This window comes from Notechis scutatus, chromosome 3 (genome assembly GCF_049901735.1).
Source record: "Notechis scutatus isolate UNSWTSFEM ecotype Mainland chromosome 3, rNotScu1.2, whole genome shotgun sequence".
Taxonomy (NCBI): domain Eukaryota; kingdom Metazoa; phylum Chordata; class Lepidosauria; order Squamata; family Elapidae; genus Notechis; species Notechis scutatus.
Window position 1 is genome coordinate 51801423 of NC_142011.1, and position 21243 is coordinate 51822665.

General features: G+C 36.9%; 1 protein-coding gene across 1 annotated transcript in view; it reads right to left on the reverse strand.

Moving 5' to 3' along the window:
• ITPR3 (inositol 1,4,5-trisphosphate receptor type 3) overlaps window positions 1-21243 on the reverse strand; it is a 107858-nt gene that overhangs the window by 43008 nt on the left and 43607 nt on the right. Inside the window, exons 4-26 of the mRNA XM_026677810.2 lie at window positions 19505-19591; window positions 16579-16737; window positions 16020-16118; window positions 15812-15895; window positions 14367-14513; window positions 13749-13844; window positions 12328-12372; window positions 11621-11763; window positions 10691-10790; window positions 9312-9472; window positions 8798-8939; window positions 7542-7703; window positions 7052-7224; window positions 5374-5493; window positions 4597-4779; window positions 4166-4417; window positions 3752-3896; window positions 3353-3500; window positions 2800-2996; window positions 2274-2403; window positions 1548-1605; window positions 1240-1405; window positions 103-267 (exon numbers count right to left, since the gene is read on the reverse strand). Coding sequence (XP_026533595.1) covers window positions 103-267; window positions 1240-1405; window positions 1548-1605; window positions 2274-2403; window positions 2800-2996; window positions 3353-3500; window positions 3752-3896; window positions 4166-4417; window positions 4597-4779; window positions 5374-5493; window positions 7052-7224; window positions 7542-7703; window positions 8798-8939; window positions 9312-9472; window positions 10691-10790; window positions 11621-11763; window positions 12328-12372; window positions 13749-13844; window positions 14367-14513; window positions 15812-15895; window positions 16020-16118; window positions 16579-16737; window positions 19505-19591 — 3162 coding nt within the window. The remainder of the gene's footprint in view (window positions 1-102; window positions 268-1239; window positions 1406-1547; window positions 1606-2273; window positions 2404-2799; window positions 2997-3352; window positions 3501-3751; window positions 3897-4165; window positions 4418-4596; window positions 4780-5373; window positions 5494-7051; window positions 7225-7541; window positions 7704-8797; window positions 8940-9311; window positions 9473-10690; window positions 10791-11620; window positions 11764-12327; window positions 12373-13748; window positions 13845-14366; window positions 14514-15811; window positions 15896-16019; window positions 16119-16578; window positions 16738-19504; window positions 19592-21243) is intronic.

Sequence of the window (21243 nt, forward strand, 5' to 3'; positions counted from 1 at the left end):
AAATTCACCTTTATTGCTATGTAAACTGAAGATTAAAACCCCACCTATTTTCAATCCAGATATACTTTTGTGTTCCCTGCCTTATAACTGGTGTGAATTTACCTCTTTTTTCTCTTTCTTCTCCCCTTCTTGTCCATTTTCTCCCTTGGAGTTACCCTTCTTTTCCACCCAGAGTTCTGACTTTTCCACCATCGTACGAAGTTTGTCCAACTCTGACTTGATCACTTTGTAGTTCTCAACATCTTGAGCAGAGATAAGTAGCTGGACCTGATTGAAGTTACCATAAAGAACATCAGCTCATTCTGCTTATGCTGGTGGCTAACACAAAGGGATACAAGGTGAAGGCCTATGGCTTATGATTCATTTGTCTTTCTCATAAGGGCTGATGGAATTTAAGACTGGGCATTCATTTCTTTTTATGATGATAATTTACATATATTTCTGATCCACAAAGAAATCCCTTCAGAAATAATATATAAATAAAGAAGGGCATTACTTCCTAGCATGCAGTAGTTCCACTCACAGTACAACATCGCCATTGTCATCCTTGTGGATTTGGCAAAAGATGTAAAAGTATAGCATTCATCTGAAGAAGGATATAGCTTCCTTTTATGTTGAACTATGAATAGGGTTGAAACCAGTGGAGGATTGAAACAACTTGAAGTAGTGATGGTATTAGGGGTAAGACCATCTCATAGAACCCTGCTCCCTATATGATAGGTATATGGTGGCATATAAATTTTAATAAATGAATAAAAGAATAACATCATCATGATTTCTCTGCTGTGTGGGGTCCATGGATCTATTTGAGCTTGGTGGTTTTCTTGCAGACATTTCATTCTCATTCTAGGTAAATCATCAGTGTTCCAACACAATACCTCTAGAAAAATGACCACTGGTTTTATATGGTTAGTGCCAATATATCAACAGTGTGATAAATATAAACAATTCCTTCATTTACCATTTGAAATAATCTGGGTCCAGCAGTTTTTATATTTTTAACATACAAACTGGAAAACTATTGGCATCCCTTCTAGTATGCCAAACTTCTCAAAATAGATTAAAAAAAGTGTTTTCTAGTTCCATAAATCCTAATTAGGCCCAAAGAGAGTCAGTATGCTCAATAACAAAGCAAAAAACACATCATGTAAATTTGTTCCAGTGAGAATGAACTGTAAGGGGAAAGGGTTTACAGAACTGCAAAATGTACCCACCACTAAGAGTTACACTGAGTGTTACCTGCTTAAAGGTGTGGAGGACTTCCTGACGCTGACTGAAATGTTTAAAGAGAAGCTGAAGAGAACCTGAGACAAGAGGTGGATAATCATGCATTGTCAAATGGATTAGTACCCGAAGAAACATACGTCCTCCTTCATCATCCACTTCTAACATACTGCTTGTTTTCCTGTAGCCCAAAGAGAAAAAAAAAGAAGAAATCATAACCAACCTCTGGCTTTGAACTCTCCATACGAGAGGATAAATTGCTTTAGCTATGTATGGGAAAAGCAACGGGCAGCAATAAAACTGACCAATACATTAAAACTCACCCAACCCCAAACATGGCTTCAGCCTGCTCCCCAATCCGATCCAGATTCATTGTTGCAGCTAGAAGAAAAGAAAGTGCATAAGAAACAAGAAATGTAATAATTGGGAGGTGATGGGGGACAAAAAAGAAAAGACAAAGAAATGTCTGAACTAGCTCATCAACTGTTTCTCAATCACCATTATATTCAAGTGAAGAGAAAAGTAGATGATTTAGCTTTAAAATGTCTTAGATATGCCAAAGCAATGCAAAATAGAGCAGATGAATTTTCTCTATATATACAGTATGAAATCCATAAGTGGGGGCAGCAGGGAGGGCAGAGCATCTTACATTCAGAGTCACCTTCTGTTGAAATGAACATGAACATTTCTCATTCTTTGTAATAAATCATTATGACCCTAAACATTCCCATTTCCTATATACAGTATAGAGTCCAGGGATCTCCAACCTTGGCAACTTTAAGCCTGGAGGACTTCAACTCCCAGAATTCCCCAGCCAGCAAAGCTGGGGAATTCTGGGAGTTGAAGTCCTCCAGGCTTAAAGTTGCCAAGGTTGGAGACCCCTGGTATATACTATTATCATATGATAGATCCAGATTTTCATTTAACAATCAAACATCCATTTACCTTTAGAACAATACTAAACACTAAGGCAAAATGAAGGCAGGAAAAAAAATCTGACTTCAAATCAAAAAGGGAGCGGGAAAGTACCAGGAGAAGCTGGAGCTTACTTGTAGAGTCAAAGGCTGGTGCTGTTCCATCTGCTGCACTGTCCTGCATGGGAAAAACTTCCACAAACTCCTTCTTGAACACTGAGAGCAAATAGGAGATCCTGTAATCCAGCCGCACATTTAGAATGAACTAGGTGTAAGAAGAGAATACGAAAAGATGATCATTCTTGCCCAAGATTGTCCAACCTTTTGGCTTGCATGGGCCATATTAAGTGAAAAGGAATTGTCTTGGGCCAATATAAAACATATAATATAGTTAATGTATATAAATAAAAGACTTCCTTTGTTTTTTTATATATATTTGTATTATCTTATGGGACTACATTACTAACTGTCCAGAGCCACATGCCCTAGGCCACAGGTTGGACACACCCAGTCTAGCCCATTTACAGATTTTTCTAGCCTTTTATCATTCCTTTCCCTTCTCTAAAGTCATTATCATAAATAGTCCCAGCAGAAGCAGCTATTGTGTCATACAGTCATGACTCATAGTATGTAATTACAAAAATTACTGACTTGCTCTAACCTGCAATATCTCTAGAATTTTCAGTTTTGTTTCCATCACTACTATGTTTTCATTTTCTATGTTTCTTCCCCTATCTGCTGGCTCAGGAACAACTACGGCATTCATGTTCGATGAACCAAAGATGGACTGCTTCCTGCTCAGCATCATGGTAGACATCATCTGGCCAACCCCATGGATAGATCTTCGGACATTTTTCCCTAGGAAAGAAACCACATTCCACCAAACTTAATACTTGCTCCTGTGTTCAGTCAGATCATTGTTTGTATAGCAAATTAAGGATATGGATAGAAGAAATCCCCACTGTAATCTCATATCCGTGATGAATTTTTTGAACTATATCTCCTCCTCAATTAAGATTCATTACTTATTTCATAATTTAATTGATTTTAAACTTAAAAAGTATACAGTAGCTAAAGCCACTCAGTTTTTTTATATGTATAAAAAAAAATCTATCCCACTTTTAAAAAGGGACCACTTTTTTCTTCACACATTATGAACATAAATAAGTGCATTACACTTTGCCTCATTATGTGTCAGGGCTTGCAGAACCTACCAGTCCCATCCTCATTATACATGGCCTGCATCATCAACTGAGGGTTCTGGACACAGTCTATGATGCCAAGAAGAGTCCTTGTCAAGCGCAGCAGTTCACTGAAGCTGTAGAAGCCAAAGTAGATGAGGTTGTGGGCAAGACTGACAACCTGGAAAAATGCCGGTTCAATATAGGGGAAGAAACCAAATTAGTTGACTGAGCACTAGCTCTAGAACAACAGAAAGCAGTCACAGTGAAAAATCACTTAAAACAAAATCCTGGATTCTTCTGAGTACGTAGAAAACCAATTTCCAAAGAAACAAATGTGATCTTTGCTCTTGCCAGAAGCTGAAATTGTGCAATTAGCCTGTCTCACATGGGAGGAAAACTCCCACAACATATCAAAGGCAAGTTTCTCACCTCAAAAGTCAGTTTATTTTTCTCCTCATTAGCAAAGGGAACTGCTTCACTGACTACATTGTTGAGATAATCTTCCACAAACTCCATTGTGCTGGCAAACTTATTCTTCTTATCATCTCTTGAACTGTTCACGTTGGAATCATAGCTACAAAACAAAGGAACTGAACGAATCAGAGGGATACGATTTGTAGTGTAAAATACCTTCTGCCTTTCATAATAAGATAACCTTATGCACATTTATTTAGAAGTAAGCCCTACTGCCTGTAAATAAATTTCAAACTGGGATCAAAATTACATACGTCAGTGGCTGCATTTATATTCCTATAATATGAATTAGCAGGACCTTCTAAATGCTATGGTGTCTCTTCATATGTCTCATTCCCTTTTCCCAAATAAAGATTTCTAATGGCTTACTCTTTGATGGTGATTGCAGTAGGAATCTCGGTCCACAGGCGTGCAAATTTCACAGGCATTACTTTCTCCTGTGGATCCCTGTCTACATGTACATGCAGCATGAGATGACAGAAAGAGGCTCGGAGGTCAAAGGGCAACATTTCATCTGCCATGCAGAGAAATATTAGCTCCACACCCAATTGTTTGGAGATTTCTTTGATGGCCAAGTATTGCCGATCCATGCACATGCGGGCAAACAGCTTCAATTGGTATCTGTGAAGACAAATGTAAAGTTGTGAAAAAGAAAGTGTAATAAGGATGAGAAAACTTAGTAAAGATTTGTCCAGCTTACATAGACTATTCAGTAAGAGATAAAAGCTACTAAACTTGAAAAAATAAATCAATGGTCAGACACAAGGAACATAGTTAGGCCACAGGAACCAAAATATTACCTGTAGTAACTCAAAATATTTTCATCATGGGCATTCCCTGCTCGCGCTTCCTGGGCCAATTGTCGGATGCTTTTCTCATGGTGATCATTGTTTCTGTCAGTCCAGGTCAACCAGACCTCCTCCTCAGAAAATTCAATACTCAGGTACTCATGAGTCTGAGACATCTCCTTCACAGGTCTCAATCTGAAAAACAAAAGTGCTTCCACTAACTTTCTAGGAAAAGAAATTACCTAAAGCCATTTAATTCTGAGCTGAGTCAAGTGTGGTGAATTATCCTCTTCCTATCTGGCGCACTATCTTACTTTTAATTATTTTTTCTTCCAAAATTATTTAACTGTAAAATAATGGCTACAAAGTCATCTAACCATTTAATATTTGGAATATATTGATTCCTTCCAAGAGAGTATAATTAAAAGTATGTAACCAGCATTCCATATCTACATTTGAAGGAAAGTGATCTTTATGAAATTTCCCTCTAAAAGTAAAAAAAAAAGGTTTGAAAGGTAGCCATCTCAGACTTCAGCTCAGTTTCCAACAATCCACAGTCACAATTTGACCAAACGAGATCAAGCCTACATTACTGCAGCACCTTTCAAGAATATTTTAATAAATATATTTTAATATAAAACTATTGGCCCAGCACGTTTATTTTTAAACACTGTGATAATAGGCTGAAAATGACTTAGCATTGTCATAGCAGGATAGAAAAAAAGAGTAGTAGTGGAAGAAAACAATCGTACAATTGTTCAAAGGAAAAAGAGCACACTGGATACTCACTCAGTTTGGATCAAGATATCAGTGTTCTTGGGGTCCAGGACACATTTGCATATCAGCTCTTGAGTTACGGGAATTGCTACATGGTTTGACACACACAAGTCTGATAGATAGTCCAAAAACCTGAAACAGAAGTAAAAGGTTCAGATTATCTTTCAAGCAATTTGATGGGCCTTTTTAAAAATCCCACATTGCACAAAAGATGTAAAATGAAAAGGAACAATGGACAGGCTCTCTATCACACCCCTCATGATATAATGGAAATACGAAAAGTATCCTATCACCTGGTTTTGGGCACCAAAACAAGGCAAAAATCATACTTCCTTGCTCCTGACTCTGGCCTAACTGTTTCCAATCCTGATCTGGAATGTAAACTATCCAGTCTTAAAAAAAAACACTGCTACTGTACTTTTGCACCAGAAGGCAGAAAGATAGTAAAGAACCAGAAGGCATGAAGAAGCAACTTGGAAAGAACAACCCGCTCAACCTGCTTTTATTCCTGAGTAGTCCAACGTCAATAATCAGAGAAAATCAGAGCCAACTATGCTTAGGAGAAAATTGGAGTTGCCAACACTCAAACTAAAGCAATCAGAAGCTGGAAAAATTTCTATCAAATTCTGTAGTGCACTGATGTATTTTAATTCAAAGCAGTATAACAGCCCTTGTTTAACAATGGCAATTGGGACTAGCAATTCTGTTCTTAAGTAATACAATAATAAAGCACATCATAAGACTGCATTTGTGACCTTCTGCCAGCTTCCCTATTGACTTTGCTGGTTGGAAGCCCACAGCGAAGATTGCAAATGGCAATCATGGGGCCATGGAATGACGCAACATCATAAATGTAAGTTGCCAGGCACCCACATCACAAACGCATGACTAATGGGATGCTGCAGCAGCTACATCTACAAAGAAGAGTTGTAAATGTAATGCAATGTATGAATGACCTTGGAAAATACTTGAGATATTGCCTAGGAAACAGACAAGATAGACAGGAGCTCACAGTCACTTAATTGAGAAAGAAACTTAGAAAGGGCCCACTCTCATGGATCAAACAGTTAAAAAGTGGAGATGGGAAGTTTCTGTTTTAGACTTGCAGGATTCTGTGAACGTAGTCTTACAATAAAGTAGAATTAGCTCATTTTATCATGTTTCCTGACTGTTTTAGCTGGGTGGGCTGATATAAGTCCTCCTTGTTTGTTTGTTTTCAACAAAGACTACGTGTATTTACTTTCTTGGAAACTGATCCTTTACTTGGACCCGACAATTATTTCTGCTCTGGCCACTGAACCTAAGCTACCAATAAGGAACTTTACTCATCACAGACTTTGGATTAGATTGGGACTAGTAATTTATTTATCAAATCCACTGTAAATGCCACCACCGATGTTGACCCTGGGAGGTTAATAACTTTATCAAAGCCTTTACGCCAGTTCACTTTCCTTACAACTAATTACCTGAACACTATTTTGGATTGCCAATTATCCAACTCAGCAAACAAATCAACAATGAGCCTAAACTCTTAATTAATCTTTAACATAATCTTAATATAATTAAAATCCACAGCTAAGGTCTTTTGACATAAAGACACATGCAAGATGCCTGTTAACTACTGCAGAAGAAAGAAGTGGTTTAAAAATATGCAACCCAATTGGCTCCATTACTCTCAAGTGATACCCACCTGGGTTCCCGATTCTTTCGCACTAGACTCACAAATGTTTCCACTTCAGTTTTGGTTATGTGCTTTTCAAGAAGTTTACGGTTGTTATGCAAGAGGGCAGTGATGGTGTCCTCAGCCAAAATGTCATAGCCAATTTGTGACTGCATCATGCCAAACTGCTTAGCAATGTGTTCCTGGAAAAAGAGAAATCATATCTGAGTAGACCAATTCCTTCTTAAAACTGTGAATTAATTCAGCAACTACTGAATAGCCAAAAATATGAATTTTTTTTCCAAACAATATGCTGTCTATATAACAATTTTCTTACATATCATTAAGGAAAAGCAAACCCATACAACAAATGAATCTCAGTTGATTTGCTTCTATACAGATCATTTATTCTTATTAAGATTAAATAGTCTAGAAAAATGTGTATTAGTTTAATTATGGACTAATCCTCTAAACCAACCCTAAACCAGAAATATCCATATCCTTATTGGTAAATGCTTACCTGGTTCTTGCGGTAATCCTCCTGGGAATGCCTCAGTACCCTATAGCAAAGCCGGAACATGTATTGGTAGGGAGCATTCTTCTGGTCAGATAGCTCTTCTAGGCGTACGAGTGGGCCTTCCTCACCCTTTTCCTTAAATGGAGCCTTCAGAATTCCAAAGATCTATTCGGCACAGAAAGGATGTTATCAGTCCAACTGAAAAGTGTATTTTGCGGGTGGTGGTGGGATTCCAAACCATCAGGTTTTGATTCTGGAATATTTCATATGTTTTATCTATTTATGAACAAATTTACTTAGGGTTTACTGACTATAAAATTACTAAATTCCTTAATCTCATCTGGATGAGGTAAAAAGAGGCCAGATCAACATTGTTTCAAAAATCTATCATAGGTAACAATAAAATGCAACAGGTTTATTCCAAATTCTAAAACAGCTACAGAACTAGATAGAAACCATTCTGAACTGTTCTAAAGACAACTTTGGGGCAAGATACTTCTTTTCACAACTGTCTTTCCAAGTATTTATGAATGTGTTTCCAACAGAAGATTTCTTTCATCTGCATCTGGAGAGATGGAGATAATCCATTCTTGAATGATATAAAGACATCCGTGATTCTGAGTTTCAGCTCTCTATCTGGTTCTTCTGTGGGACTAGCAAAAACCTGCTCAGAATGGCTTTTATTGTGTTCTCTGGGGACTTGAAGATTTCCAGTCCATCTCCTCAAAGGAATGCTTCTCCACTATCCAAGTTGTCTCTTTTTAATTTTACTTTTGAAAAATCATCCTTCCTCTTATAATACAGTAAGGATGAATAACCTGGTGCCTACCAGGTGTGTTGGATTTGAAGTTTCAACAATCTCAGCCACCATGGCCAATGGCAAGAGATTAAGGTTTCAAATGACTATCTCACTTTGAAGAACAGACATGGCACACTATGTCTATTTAAACTAAGTTTAGCTAGGAGAAAAAATTTTCATTATATTGATTTTAAAAAGTTGAAAACATTTGAAAAGGCAGCCCTTCATAAGCCCTGTCATTTTAGAAGTACATCAAAAGGTACAACATTGCTATTTCTCTACCTGATACCTATTCTAAGCCAATATGCACACATTCTGCTACTTGAGTAAACCAGGGGAATTGTCTGCAGTCCTAGAAAACACATTTCATTGCAGAATTACAGAAATATTCAGAAATACTGAAAACTCTTCACTTAATAATGCAAAGAGCATGTCTACTTTGTTCTGGAGAATAAATCACCTGCTTCAGTATATTCTGTTCCCTCATAAGTTTCTGCCTTTCCCGGTTGGCCTTGGTAATAACAATATCCAAAACATTTTGACCGTTGTTGGGTACATCACTGACAAAAAAAACCAAGTCTTCCAACAGTTGGATGACAAATCTGCCAGAGAAATCATAATTCATTTCATCAATGAATCACATTGCATAAATCAAGATCATGCAACAGTTATTTGGACAATAAATAATTTTTTCATAGGAAACAAAAACAACATAAATGTTAGTCATGCTTTTTAAATGTTTTGCCTAGGTCTTTAAAATTCAAAATTATTTACAATTTGAACTTAACTTTTCAGAATCTACAGCATAAAATTTCATTGTACAAGTCAAAACAATATTTAGACTATGTCATAAATGTGAACAATATCTTCTTGCAGAACAAAAATTGGATTTTTGCCATGTATTAGTCGTTCAGGCTAATTGATTATATCTGTCTCTTATATGTCCAGTGTTACAAAATACTTGCTCTTTTTACCTCCGGTCATTCTGACTAAGGAATCCTTCATTCATCTTCTCTACCACATTAGCTAGCATGTAGCTGGCATCATTGGCAAAATCCAGATCTCGGATTTCTGATACTGGAACAGAAACAATGGCAAAAGCCTCTTTGTCTTCTTTGGTTGGGCAGGTACCAAGCTGAAAAGCAGAATCATATAATCTAGTTCCATGCATTGCTCAAATGTCTATATTTGCAAGTATATTTCCTACAGCACGTCCAGATAATACTAAATACTAAAAATTAATATTAAATGCTCGCTTAGCATGACCCATTTTTAATACCATTTTCTTTAGACAGAAAAGAATGAGGACAGACAAATATAAAATCAATCTAAGACATAACTGTGGTTCTAATGAGAAAATGGCCCATGAAGAGAATATGAGGGTTGACCCATTCCAAAGAACAAGCTGTCCTGATGAGAGTGGCAGAGAGCAATGGGAAGTTCTAGGTAGTCTGCAAGCCAAGAAAGAAGCAGCAAGAGGACAATGAATATGCATATATTTCAGATGATGTCTATGGAGATTCTCAGTCATCCAGGTCATGGTTTTCCCAAAGGTGCTTTTTCAAGAGGCAACTGGACTTTCTGTTTTTTCTTTGAAAATGTTTTGCCTCTCATCCAAGAAGCTTCTTCAGCTCTGACTGGATGGTGGGAAATGGAAGGATTTATATTCCTTACAAACAGCTGGTCATTTGCATTCTTTTAGATTAAGGTCACCTGGAGGTTTATCTGTGTCATCAGGGTCACCTGAGACATTATCTATCTCTAATCTACAACATAGTCCTTTCAACAGTTCCAAGAAGGCTCCACACCAATTCGCACTACTCAGGTGACGTTGATGACACAGATAAACCTCTAAGTGACCTTAATGACCTGCTTAAAGAATGCAAATGACCAGCTATCTGTAAGGTGTATAAATCCTTCCATTTCCCACCATCCAGGCAGAGCTGAAGAAGCTTCTTGGATGAAAAGTGAAACATCTTCAAAGAAAAAACAGAAAGTTCAGATGGTGTGTATTTGAGAGCTACAGGAGAAGAAAATGAAAATATTTAGGAATGAGCCTGAAAAGAAGGGATGTGAATTGTGAGGTTGAATAACTTGGTTTATGTTTGAGGTCACATAACCCAGTTCAACTGAGCATTCCGACTTCTTAGAAATTGAAGAAAGCAACATAATCATAAAGTTAGCCATGTCTGAATATGTAACCTCTTGCAAAGACACCTCTGAAAGTTGCTTAAAATTCTAGCTCTAAAATTCTGACTAGATCAAAAAGGGCAGAAACCTCCAATTGGCATTAGTTCCATTAGCATTCCCACATTAGTAGTAGTAGTAGATTCTGGTCAAGGAAGAAAGATACCATAAGGCGGATGGGCCGCTCCTCATCAATATCAATGGGTACATTGGTACTCTGAATCCAAGTATTAGTACAGAGGTGACGTAATCGAACATAGGAATTTCTGAAAATGAATAGATAATTAATATTATTCTTCAACAGAGTTTCCATAAGAGCTCATGGCCACTTTATAAATGGTAAGTATATAATCTTGACTTTCTGTTTCAGGACTTTTTACCAAGTTTATGTACTTTGATTTTAGGAACAGGAAGGAAGAATATAGTAATCATTTAAAGTTCCACTCCAAGACTTGAAGCAAATAAAGTCTTAAATTTCAATACTTTTAACATAACTTTACATTTGCAGACTCTTGAATTATATCCATTTCATAACTTACTGGATGTCAGGAATAACCTTTAGTGCACTCATGTTTAATTCTATAAAGATGTAAAAAGGGGAACTGTGATATTTGAAATGTATATATTATTTACTACTTGTAATATCCCAAAGTGCTTCTTGTCCTACTTTCTTGATTCACTTGGGTCTAACGTATCAGAAGGCTGGTAAGTTTATACATGCATGGAAGATAAGGAGATGGCGTAAAAAGGTAGATAAATGATTAGAAAAACTAAAATCTACCCTAATCCATTCATAGAAAGCAGTCTAACAAGACAATATTAGGCCCAAAAGAAATTGAAATGATCCACAAAACTTTCCATTATTCCTCTTCAAAGAGTATTTTTCCAGGACTACTGTAGAACATTAAGAGGGAAGGAAACCCTTTTTCCAGATATTGTAAGCATTCATTTAAATAAGTATATATCTTCCTGCTCTATACTATTGAAGTGCCAACTCCCCACCCCACCCCCAAAGAGCACTTATTTCTTTCTCTAGATTGTGCTTCTTGTCTGTTTTCATTCAGAAAAATACAGTATTCTGGATGAAGCCACTTACCGAGGGACAAAGGAATCAGTCTTTTGTAGTGTAGTGGGATCCAGTTCAAAAAGGGATGCTATATCATTACCATGAGGCACAGCTACAAGCCGGTACTTAATCTTTTCACCTGTGAATCTACGACTAGCACGATTGGTTCCTACCTGCCACAAGATAAGGAGATTTTAGTTCTGTTAGCAGGACCACAAAAGTCCATGCCCACCACAATGCCCAACACTGCTTCATGGAATCTTTGAGGGGAGCTTCCAAATTCTTCAGCCATTAAGTCCAGAAATACTCGTATTCTCTATTGCTTAAATAATTACAACTTCTAGTTTCTTTTTAACAGGCACTAATCTAGTACATAGGAGATGAACTGGAACTCCAATCAACATAGAAAACATGTATTAAGATAATTAAGTCAATTCATTTTAGGACCATAAACATTTAATATCCTTAATGAAGGAATTAATATTGGGTATTCCAACAGTATATTCCAAGGTCCTTACAAATAAGCAATAACCACCTTAACAATAGGCTTTAATTGTTTACCACAATGCTGATTTGGCATTGTCCAAAGCACATTTCAACAATGTGAAGGATATTTCCTGCTAACGCATTCAGACCAAATTGTGACATCAAATGTTTTCATTTTAAATATTGCCAATGCACACTTGTAGACAACTTGATTGGTAATTCACAAGTATGAATAACTCAAGGCAGCTTACCAAGGGCTTTGACTCTCCTGCCTCTCCCTTGTAGCCAGGGTTTTCCTGAAAAATTAAAGAATATTAGGATAGAAAAAAGAACTAAAATAATTGATCTTGATCATTTGAAATTCTAAAAAGCAATCTATCTAACTTATTTTTTTTCCCTGAAACTGGAACTAAAGATCAGAATGAACAGATGATTCAAGTGATAGGGAATATCTTTTTTTTTTCCTTTCTAACTTCCATTTAGTACCTATGTAATATGCTGAGAACATCTGGCAACTAGTACACATGGTCGCTGGAGAAATTCTATTATGCTCAAAACTAAAATGGCTTCAGTTAAACCTCCCTGCCTCAAATCTGATTGCTTATAGTTTTCACAACACAAGAATGTAAATTGATGTAAACCTTATGCTTCTCATCAAACCTGAGCTTGAACACAAAACTGAATGCTTCCCCAGTGCTCTTCATGAAAAAAACAAAACAAAACTAGGATATGAAACAAGAACCTTTGTGTGAGTGGGTGCATCATAGCATATGTTGATAGTTTAGCAGCACATGCTACAAAATATGATTTTAGTCATATTCAGTGGAACTTTCCTAACAGATACAGAGAGTGTGAAAGGAACATAACCATTCATACTTTAAGAAAGATCTATATGAACTCCTTCTGTCTCTCTCTTAACAATACTTAAAGGGGGATTAAAGTAATTTATCTCTATATGTATTAATGGAATAATCCATTATTCATATTGTATAATTCAGTAAAACAACTTAAGGAAAAATAATTTATCTCCCCAAATTAAATGGAAATTTAGCCAGAAAATTAACTTTATCTAAGGAAGTACTGCTTTAGAATCATAGTGGCAATCAGCAGGCAGCTGTTCATATTTCTGAATCTATATTATTTAGACCAGTCTGATTATTATGTCTTTCAGAGACTGATACCATCTTCTCTCAAGGAGAAATGTATCAACTGATGGACTCAATCAGCCTTCCTTTCCCTTGTTAAATGCCAAAAGCTAAGGCACATTAATTGTTATTGAATTAGTCCCAGGACCATGTAACTCATTTAGTAATTGGGCTTGATGCTGAATAGATTTATCTCTTGTTAAAGGATCTGTAAAGTCCAAATGCAAGCAATTTTATTTACAAGGTAACTTGCAAATTTGTCCAGGTTGTGATCAATTTCCTTTGACAGCCAGAATATAAAACAGTGGAACAATGCAACTGGACAATATTACAAAAATGCTATTTCACCCTACCAGTTTGGTGTTATCTATGATGTGAAATGTATCCTGGACAACTTTGGAAAATTGGTTTCTGTCATTTTTGAGCCAGTGAAAATGTATTCATATCCATTGTTTCATGGGAACTGATACCACAGTCTTACTGTGTATATGCACCTAAAATGGTATAATTTATGCAGTTCTTTTCACCTCTGCTGCTAAATAATTCCCAGTGGCAAGGTGTTTGAACCGATATAAACCATTCCAGTGTCCAGCTCCACCTCGGCAAGGATCATGATGGACTACCTGGGGAAAAATATCAGGAAAATTTTAAATTGTATCTGTAGGTTTTATGATATAGCGGCATCAAGCTGCAATGACAGCAAAAAGGAAATATGCATGCAATGGCATCATCATGTAAATACAAACCTTAAATGCCTGCATATAAATGTCAGATAACACACAGTACTATCACCATGCAAGTGTCACCATTTGCTCTAATTTTCTCAGACACCCATAACCAAAGTTGGCTGCCAACCCACAAATAATGAGTCAGAGGTTTTGAGAGGATGAATTAATGCTTGCACTACTGTTATACTGCTATTGTTGTTGCTATCAACATCATCTAAATGGGCCCAGAATGTAACGCCACTCTCCACAGAAATTCCACTTCCACTTTTATATCATAAACTAAATTCACGGCCAGGAAATCTATACCCACATAAACATGTTGGTTTCACCACACAAACAAATTTAACAGTGCACTCAGATTACATCAGTACTCAAGGAATGCTAAAACACAGAGTTGTGGGTTAACCTAACACTCACCTCAACTTCCCAGAGTGCATTGGAGCTTGTGGCTGATGTTGCTGATTGCCTCAAGGTAGTTCGAAGGAAAACATGGAGCTTGCTTTTGTATTCATCACAAGTGAGAAATTTTTCCTGTTCTGCATGGAACAATCTAACAACATCTCCCTATTTGAAAAAATAAATACAAATTTCTATATACAAACATTTTACATGAGATAACCCAATAACATAAAAGAATAAATTTAGTGGTAGTAATCATAACAATAGCAGTGTGAACACATTGGACATACACCTCTGCATGCTGGGAAACAGGATAATGAAAGTATTGGTCAGGTTAGGCATGACTAACTAAAGCTCTATTGATTTATGTGGAACAACTCAAAATATATCTAATATTTGAGCGTGCAAAGCATGCATTTGCAGGAGATGATCAAGTTGAGCCTGAGGACAGGGTCAAACACATCCTCAGTTTGAAATCTCTATGCCCTCATAAGAGACCTAAGTCTGCCCCCCCTTGATTCTTACCTGGTGCCAATTTGCCTTGACTGTTCATAGATCAGATTCTTGTGCAGAGGTAGCACGAATTAAACTCATAATGCTTTTGAACTCTATCCTGACTCCTGATTTCTTGTATCTGACAGTATTTCTCTATTGCTTGTAGCAGTCCAATTACCAGTAAGAGTTCTGTTATACAATTTTTATTAATAATTTGACTGAAAACTGAATAGCAGGAAAACAATACTGCATCGTTTGAACGACTGACAAGAAACTCAGAGACACTTTTCACACATACAGAAAACACCAAGGATACACAACCTCAGTCCCAAGATCATAGATAGTTCTTAAAAGCCTTGGATATATGGCCCTTGGATTTGCTTCAGAAATTGTCAATTTTAATATGATAAAAGAGAAAAATAACTAGGAATAATTAATTCAGTCAAACTGAAATTGAGGCTAAATTAATATAACGTATTTGGTGTTTGTCTTGACCCTGCCACTTTTGTCTTAATCAAAAGTGGATTTGGGTTTGGCTATTCTAAAGAAAAGAAGAATTAGGGGCAACATCATAGCAGTAGTCCAGCATTTGAGTGGCTGCCACAAAGAAGAGAAGGTCAAATTATTCTACAAAGCATCAGAGAGCAGGACAAGAAACAGTAGTTGGAAACTAATCAAAGAGAGAAGCAACCTGGATTAAGGAGAAACTTCCGAACAGTGAGGACCAGCTTGCCTTCAGAAATCGTGGGCACTCCATCCCTGGAGGTTTTTAAAAAGGGACTGGACTGTCACTTATCTGAAATAGTATAGATTATCTTCCTTGAGCAGGAGGCTGGACTAGAATGTAGTCCACCTCCAATGTTCCTTCCAGCTCTATTCTATTCTAAAATTTAAAGACTGCATAACAAAGCAACAAAATAAAGTTTACATGCATAACAATTAAAGATTGATATGCACAAACTTATTACCCCTTTAAGCACTTCTTCCATATGATCCCGGAATTTCATAAACAAGTTGATTTTCCAGCTGGTGTTGCAATTGACAGAATTCACCTAAGAAAACAAGGAATTACAAAATGATATGCCCTAAAATAAATCTCAAATAATGACTGAACTTCTACTATAATTTTCTACGCTCTCCCCAAACCAACATTTCACTTCTTCCAGTTTGTTATACCTCTTTGCATCCAGGATTATCAGCAAGTTCATAGTTGCTAGCATGTAGTGGCTGCCCAGCATTCACAGGATTCAAAATTACTTTGTCTCCAACAACTACCTGAGAAAGGATCACATAATATTTTTAGTTGTTTACATTGTTTTATAATTTTATTACTGCAAGCCACACAGTTACTTGGTTGAGTTGGGCAGCTATAGAAAATGAATGAATGAATGAATGAATGAATGAATGAATGAATCTCTAGTTTACATGACTCTAAATCCCTTTATTATCAGCTTGGCATAATATCTCCCATTGGGTTCCTTCCCCTAACAGATTTAAGTATAAGAAATGTGGGCATTTCAGTGATAATATCAGGGTTATGACTAAAAATCCATCATGAATGTCCCATCACAGATTCCTTGAGAAACTAAGTAATTAAAGCCAATTTGATACCCCTTTCTAGACTTCTTTGTATAAAAGTGAAACCCAGTCCCGTAGGAAGTAGAGAAACCTAAATTAATCCCTATTTATAAACTCAAGAGAGATCTATACGAAGGAATCACATTATCAAACTCACATTATCTCCATTGCTCCTCAGTTTCCAGAAGGGTTGGATAAAGAGCCAGGATCCTTCATTGCCTGTGGCATCAAGAGTTACCCTCATGGCATTCTTCTCCAGTAGAGCAGGGAGGCGCTTGTTTACTGTCAGATACTTGTTACTCTTCATGTGGAGAAGCTGAAAAAATAAACAGAGTTCTGGAAAAGCAGCAATGGACCAATGACAGCTCCATATAGGCTGTGTTAGAAAAAGGAGCTGGGGAATGGATTGGCTCCTCAGAATTCCTCTTCAGAGCAAGGAGGGCCAGGATCATCCATAACTGCTCTGTACAGATTCCTCACATGGAATAAGCCAGCAATCTCCAGTGTGTTTCAGAATAGAGTATTTCCTGTGGGTTGTTTAAAATTTTACAATGAAGATTTTGTGGATTACTTTAATCAAGGTTACATATTTATGTTGTGTTTTTGTAATTCTTGATGGATTTTTCTTAACTATGACTGAATTAAAAGGCTTTGAACATATCATAACAGATAAGATATGGGAAGAAATTTATCTTGCTGTATTTTTAGAGAACCCGTTGTTGCTGTGTTAAAAGGAAAAGAATAAAAAATAGTTCTTTTGATTAAGGTTAAAATATATATGTTATTATTACTGTTAGTTCTTAATAGACTTTGCTGATTAGCACTGAGTGACAAGATTGTATAATTTGTCCACTGATAAGAGATGAAATATTGAAATATAAGAGAATTGAAATATAAGAGAAGGGCATTAATTACTGAAGTTGTTTATACTTGTCTGAAGTGAGAGGGAATCATTTCTTTATATATCATTTTACTTTGTCATTTTTTTCTCTGCACTTTTTGTTTTTTATATTCTTCTTACTTTGCATTAGTTTTTTTATCTTTGCATGTGTAAACTTTAATAAAAATTATATAAAAAAGAAAAATAAACATTTATGGTCTTTGAATCATTCACAGACCATATTAACAGAAAGAGCCAGAGAGAAAAATTAAGACTACATTCTGCAACTACAGACTATAGAAGATGACCTTGAGGAGGTGGAGGGAAGATTTATTGCCAAGACAACAAATAGATAAATATGGCTTAAGCCCATATGAAGAGAGAAATTCCTTCTTCTTTGGTTTGGTTTATTCTGTAGGACGATCAACAATCAGAGCGAACAGGAAACATTTTATTTTACAAAGTACATGTTTTCAGAAGGGCAAATAATCTACATCTTCAACATCTTCTCTATTTGAAGTCCCTTACAGCTTCATCTCAAATCCCCCTTAGTAAAAATCACAAGCATGATATAAGTTATCTCTGAAATATCAAATTAAGTTGCTTGATGGGAATAGCTAATAGGCATATTCATTACAAAATCCTTTGATTGCAGTTCAAGTTCATGCTTCGTAATATACCTAATGATTAATCTGAAGCCATTCCCATATATTGTATCAGCCAGTTTGTTCCAAAGTAGATAATTTTTTTTGTACTGAGAATATCACAACAGGATAGTTTCTTTGCTTGTGCATGTATTTAGTTAGTTAATATAGTTTTTTGTTTTTATATAATTTATTGGGCACCATTTAATATGAAAACTGAGATCAAGAAATCAATGAGATTATCTGATATCATCCAATCTTAGGGCTGCTAAATGTAAAGAATGGATGAGAAGGAGGGAGGGAATTCTCTTACTATATCAGTTAAGAGAATGTTCCATGTTGATGTGCTAGAAGGGTTGATCCATAACACCTGTTTACACACACACAAGAGAAAGAGAAAGAGGGAGGGAGGGAAGGAGGGAGAGAGCGCACTAGCTTATAGGAGATGACCAGGTGGAGCCCAAGGGAGGAGTCAAATGCATCATAAGTCACAAGTCCCTGCACGCCTGCAAGACATCTTAATCCAGCCTACCTTGAATGCCTTTCTTATCTCCCGCTCATTTCACTTGACCATTAGTTTGTCAGAATCTTGTAGAAAGCGTAAGCTTGCAATAAATATTATATTCAATCTGAATTGCCTATATCTCCTGATTTCCCCAGCATTTGACACAGCTATAATTTTATGCTATCATTGTCAATGCTGCAAAGCAGCAATACTATTAGGGACACCTAAATTTGGGGACACCACTATAGCAGGTGACAATGGGCCAGCTATTTCTTCTTTCACAGCGTTTTAACAGTGTTTTGCATTTAGTCATGCTGGCCACATGACCATGGAGACGTCTTCGGACAGCACTGGCTCTTCGGCTTTGCAATGGAGATGAACATCTGCCCCCTAGAGCCAGAAACAACTAGCACGTATGTGTGAGGGGAACCTTTATCTTTATTTCTTCTTTCAATTTTCTCCAAATGGGAAATGCATAAAAAAAGAAACAATTTAATTTCTGACACACCAAAATGTCTTGGGTCAATTCCGGTTTAATAATGACAATTCTCTGACCAAGAAACTAGATAGTCACAACCCATATCCATTCTTCCATTTCTTTTCATAATGATATTATGCTTTGTGACCAAGGAAAATGATAATGATAGGTAATATAAAAGTCACTTTCATGAACAGGCATTCCAAAGAGATTCACCCTTTTCCAATCTGGATGTTGTGCAGATGTATAAGCTTCAAATTCCTGAATTCTCAAACCAGCCTAGATATTGTTAAAAATTTGGATGTTGTAGTCCAGATAACTAAGGGCCCCCCAGATTTGAGAAAGCAGTTCTAGGTGAACATACATTTGGCTATCTAAAGCAGGGGTGTCCAACCTTGGCAACTTTAAGACTTGTGGACTTCAACTCCCAGAGTTCCTCAGCCAGCTCAGAAAATTCTGGGAGTTGAAGTCCACAAGTCTTAAAGTTGCCAAGGTTGGACACCCCTGATCTAAAGGAACATGGATATTTAAATTGGTGACTGGGCAATGGGCCAAGAGAAACACAATGTTACATACCTGTATGACACTTCCATATTTCACCACATCTCCATGCACCTTCTTGTTCTCTGTTTCATTTTGCTTCTGTTCCATCTGAGCTGCATGCTGTTGAGAAATATAAAACACAGCAGAATGAATCCAATTGCACAAATCCTGTAAAGGGATGGAAAATATGAATCCTGTAAAAGGATGGAAAATATTTGTCAGAAGAGGATCAAGAGTGAAAGAGAAGCTGGGGGTCCATATATTTTGCCACATCATGATGTTTGTTGAATTTTGGTTTAGTAAGTTATACAAACCTAGCAATTATGGTTTGTAAATTATAGTTAATGGTTTTCTAAAAGTCATTTGACTTCAACAGGTTATATAAACTAATAAAATGCCAGTAAAGCATTATCTGTATTTCTAGGTTTTTTTAATCTATACACACTCTGCATACAATTTCTTGAAGATATCAGTAAAAAACTTAAAAGTTCACAATTAGAAATGGGATATTCTTTTTTTAAAAAAAAATACTGAATGAAGCAAGGAAAAGAAAAGCTGCCTTTAGAGTCTTCCTAGCTGCACAGCACACATTATACCTCTGCTCACAAGCTGCACTAAGGTCCAGTTCAAGGTGTTGCTAAGGTCCAATTCAAGGAGTTGATTTTAAAGCTCTACATAGCATAGGGCTGGGTTATTTGAGGGATACAAAATACATCTGCTCATCCCATCAGAGCTGACAGAAAGGTTATGTTGCAGGTCCCTTCTGCTAAGGGGTTAGACCTGGACCCAGAAAATGAGCCTTTTGGAATATCATCTGCTCCTGAAATGAGGTTGACTTCATCCCAATTAATTTTCCAGAAATCCCTCAAAACTCAACTATGTCATCAGGCCTGGTGACCCCAAGGAACCAGTGCATTCCTGAGGTAGCTCCGTTGAGATTAATATCTGTTGATTCTCTTTCCCTGGATTTGCTAATTGTTTTTTATATTACTGTTTAATAGTTTTGAGAGTCCTTGATTTACAACAGTTCATTTAGTGACTGTTCAAGTTACAACAGCACTGAAAAAAGTGGTTTACGACCATTTTTTACATGTACGACTGCTGCAGTATCCCCATCAGTGGTGGGATTCAATTTTTTTTTACTATCGGTTCTGTGGCATGGCTTGGTGGGCATGACATGGCTTGGTGGGCATGGCATGGCAGGCGTGGCAAGGGAAGGATAACCCCACTAACCCTCTTTCCAGCTCCGTTCTCCTGTGCAGGGCAACAAAAGAAGACCCAGCCAATCAGCTGGGACTTGGGAGGCAGAGAATAGATGGGGGCGGGGCCAGTTAGAGGTGATATTCTGAACTACTCAAAATTTCAACCGGCTTTGAACTATCAAAATCTGCCTGTTTTCCAGACGGCAGCCCTGAACCCCTCTGATCTCCAGACACAGACAACAAGGGCCAAGATTTATATTGATTTAGAGGAAGGCTCCATCATGTGATTCCTTTTGCACTTCGACAGAAAAGCAGCGGACCCCACCAAGTGATTCAACAACTTAACAACTGTGGGAGAAAGGTCATAAAATTCTAACTGTCTCACATAGCAACAGAAATTTTAAGCTCAATTGTCTCATAATTGAGCTCATAGGTCAAGAATTACCTGTACTGTATGTAGTCATGTTTGGTGGGATGGACAGCCATATAAATTGAATGAATGAATGAATGAATGAATGAATGAATGAATGAATGAATGAAATTCTTCACTGATTCTTCACTCTACCTAGG